We start from the raw sequence: 4135 nt of genomic DNA, 5'->3' as shown, positions 1-4135 counted from the left end.
TATGACATTTTTTGTGCTCCTTTTAAAAGCTTTTGTTATCTCATGGGAGTCAAAGCAAATGCATATATATGTACTTTATTTTGTGGTCAAGTAAGACACACCATGAAAAATGTGTGGAAATCTCATGTACTTAGTCTATTATTTATAGAACAAAAAATAATGCTAATTGGATTGGATGTGGTTAGGAACAGAGGTTTGTGGAGTAGAGTGTGTTTGTACCTTTGTGCTTTTGTTACTAGGAGTTTTCCGAGGTGTGGTAGTGTAGGTAGCATGGAGGGCACTTCACCCACTTAGTGTCCTCACCCAACCACTTCATTTATTGGTTTAATGTTGTGTCTAGCATCTGTTCCTAGAAACAGTGTGAAAGGGCTTCACAGGCACCAGTCAGCTGCTTAGAAACAGTCTGGCTGGGGAACATATTAGAGTGATAGTGATCACAGATTCCATTTCTGCCTTAGGAACCATACATCAGTAGCAAATAGTGCTCATTTATGAGTCATGCGTCACCAACCCAGCATCATCCTTAAGCAGAGGGAGAATACAGAGCCTTTAGTATGATAGAAGACACAAAGACTTACTTATATGAGACCAGCCACCACCACTGTTGGCATATGAATACAGCTGGTGTTCATAGCCATCACAGGTTCACAAAAGGTACATAATACCTAACTCAAGCTCAGCCTACATGAGTGATGCATCACCACTGCAAACTTTGTACCAAAGAAAAATTATGATTATGTTTATATACTAATTTTGAAATTAAAAGATATACAGAACAATGGTAAACTTAGTAAAAAATTATGAGATTCAGAAAAATCTTAAGCTGAAATACTTTTGACGTCACCACTTGAGACTCGGGCTGCTCCGCCACTCTGCTCCACACGGACAAGACGGAACATGAAGACACCTGTGAGTTCCGGCCGTACATGTGTCCCTGTCCCAGTGCCTCTTGCAAGTGGCAAGGCTCCCTCGAGCAGGTCATGCCACACCTCATGAGCGTCCACAAGAGTATCACCACTCTCCAAGGTGAGCGTGTCGAGCGACAGTGAGTTGTGTTTGATGCAGAAATGGTGCACGTGTCCAGAAGTTTTGATATGCTTATATTTATATGTACTGTTTTTTAATAGGTAATGCATGTACTTTTTTTTTTTTTTTTTTCAGGAAAAGTTTTGTTTATATGAAATAATTTACCCGTGAAGGTTTCATATATGCTGTGGATTAGACACACCATATAAGATGTACCCCTATTTCATAAGATGGTTCTAAGAAAAGAAAATTGTTGTTTTCTTGTGTTTTAAGAAAATAAAATTGTTTTCTTGAGCACTACTTTTTACATCTCACATACCTTAATATTTACAATTAAGATTGATGATATGATTACAAAGATGTATAAACTTGTGTTTGCAGGAGAGGACATTGTGTTCCTGGCAACAGACATCAAGCTGCCAGGTGCAGTGGACTGGGTCATGATCCAGAGTTGCTTCAGCCACCACTTTATTTTGGTGCTGGGGAAGCAAGAGAAGTTTGATGGCCACCAACAGTTCTTTGCCATTGTGCAGCTCATTGGGTTCAGGAAACAGGCTGAAAACTTTGCATACAGGTAATGTTTAAGTATGACTGATCTTGTTTCCATTATTGATACACTCACTGGAGGAGAGGGTGCCTTTGATAAATGGTTATAGGACAAAGACACTTGCTGCTGCATTCCATATTGAGAGGTTTATTTATTAATGGCACCAAGCAGTTACAGTCATAAGGATAAAATATTTTTTTGTATTTGTAGTTTTGTAATTCCTGTATCATTTTTAGGTGTTGGTTTAGAGGTTTTGGAAAGGCAGGTTTAAACATAAAAACATTTACTCTGTTCTAATTTTGATATAGTAGGAAGATAGGAACTGCAACCGACTATGGTCTGACTATTTTATCCCAAACATTTAGGTGTTATCTTTTCCAGGAATTTCCCAGCCTGCTGTGCTGGCAAACTGTGGACTGGGCAAATTATCAGATGAGAGCCTAATTGTCAGTAATAACCTCATTCCCCACAGCCACCTCCCCCCCCCCTCCCTCTCTCTCTCTCTCTCTTCTCTCTCTCTCTCTCTCTCTCTCTCTCTCTCTCTCTCTCTCTCTCTCTCTCTCTCTCTCTCTCTCTCTCTCTCTCTACTACACTACTATAAATGCGGTATTGCAAATGCTGTGTTTATTGAATATATTTTTTAAGTGAATAAAAAGCACTAAACCAGTATTTTCTTAATGAGAAAACATTGATGTGTTCATTAGAGTTCTCCTTCCCTTCACACTCACATCTAAGGCCAGAATATGCTGATGGTTAATTGTATGAGACTGATGAAAGAACTTTGAGAGTGAAAGGTTATGACTAGATGGTATAAGTATATATATAAAGAATGTAGGGCTCATATGAAATAATACTATGGTATAAAAGACAATGCAAGGTTGTTTCATCAACTTGCCACTTGTGCAGTAATATGTAAGTGCAAATGCATATTGAGCACTAGACAGCAAAAGCCATTTATCGCTGAGGGTAATCATGTTGCACGATGACAGTGATGGGACAGGATCAAGAGGGCTTCACCACAAGGGTTATAAAGTAACAGCCACATAGGGGTAACGAATTCGCAATCCCAGAGCTGAAACAGTTCTGCGTCTCGCCTCCACTACTTTCAAAGGTATAGTTGAAGTTACACGGTTTTTATAATTATTATTATTATTTATAGCGATAAAATTTATACATTGTGAACAGGAGAAACGGTGTTAAGAAGCAAGCTTATTATCTCAGCAAAGCATTTCTTATTAGTGGCTCATGTCCGATGCCTCTGAGCCAACTTGCAGTAATGAAATAATAATGAGATTACTGACGCAGGAAACCTGAGAAAAAAAAAATAAATAAATATTTTAAGAAAAATAAAAACACGTAATAAAACTAAATTAAAATATAACACAAAAGCATAAAAAATAAAACCATTGTCAACCAATACAATCAATAAAATTCAGCATACATTGACTTAATACAGGCTTACTCCTCAGCATGATCCATCAGTTCAGCGCACAGATTAAGAAATGCATTGGTTTGGGTGTGTGTTTCTCAGTATTAACACGGGTTTATAAGGGTGTTTTTACAGTTCTAGTGAAGATTAACAAATTCTACATTACTTACAGGAGAAACACGCTTTTAAAAAGGCTGTAATTGAAGTGACACGGTTTTTTAAGGGTATTTTTACAGTTCTAGTGACAGATCTACAATATTTCTACATTATTAACAGGACAAACATCCTTGAAAACCCTGGTAATCATCTTTGTGACAAACCCCTCACAGCCTCACACTTTTAAAACTCTCCCTCTCTCTCACACACACACACACACACACACACACACACACACACACACACACAGAGAAGCCTAGAAATTGACACAACATGCAAGATTAATGATAAATTCTCACAGTCCCGTCTCTCTCTCTCTCACACACACACACACACACACACACACACACACACACACACACACACACACACACACACACACACACACACACACACACACACACAAGATCCACTTAAATAAACACCAAACCAAACACACACACACACACACACACACACACACACACACACACACACACACACACACACACACACACACACACACACACACACACACACACACACACACAAGGTCACTCTTATCCAACTCACAGCCTTCCCCTGACCCCCTGACACCCTTCAACACCCCCTCACACCCCCGTCAACACACCCCCTGACACCCTCACACCAGGCCGAACCCATCACTCTGCTGTATGGCCTGTAGAAGTTTGTATTTCAGCTTCTCTTTGGTGTTGTATTTTGGCAGGTCGAGTTGGGCGATGCAGGTGTGTGCGACCGGAAGGAAGCTGTCGTCTGCTGTGCTTTGGATTATCAACTTGAGTGCCTGAGAGAGAGAGAGAGAGAGAGAGAGAGAGAGAGAGAGAGAGAGAGAGAGAGAGAGAGAGAGAGAGAGAGAGAGAGAGAGAGAGAGAGTGTGTGTGTGTGTGTGTGTGTGTGTGTGTGTGTGTGAGAGAAAATACAATAAATTACTATTAAATTTATTATTATTATTATTATTATTATTATTATTATTATTA

General features: G+C 39.4%; 1 protein-coding gene across 1 annotated transcript in view; it reads left to right on the top strand.

Annotated features, from left to right (window-relative positions):
* The first annotated feature begins 926 nt into the window (after positions 1-926).
* LOC135093591 (E3 ubiquitin-protein ligase Siah2-like) overlaps positions 927-4135 on the top strand; it is a 7860-nt gene continuing 4651 nt past the window's right edge. The window contains exons 1-2 of the mRNA XM_063992984.1: positions 927-1026; positions 1408-1600. Of these exons, the coding sequence (XP_063849054.1) occupies positions 927-1026; positions 1408-1600 (293 nt within the window). The remainder of the gene's footprint in view (positions 1027-1407; positions 1601-4135) is intronic.

The sequence above is a fragment of the Scylla paramamosain genome, chromosome 43, assembly GCF_035594125.1.
Source record: "Scylla paramamosain isolate STU-SP2022 chromosome 43, ASM3559412v1, whole genome shotgun sequence".
Taxonomy (NCBI): domain Eukaryota; kingdom Metazoa; phylum Arthropoda; class Malacostraca; order Decapoda; family Portunidae; genus Scylla; species Scylla paramamosain.
This window is presented reverse-complemented; position numbering and strand designations above follow the sequence as displayed.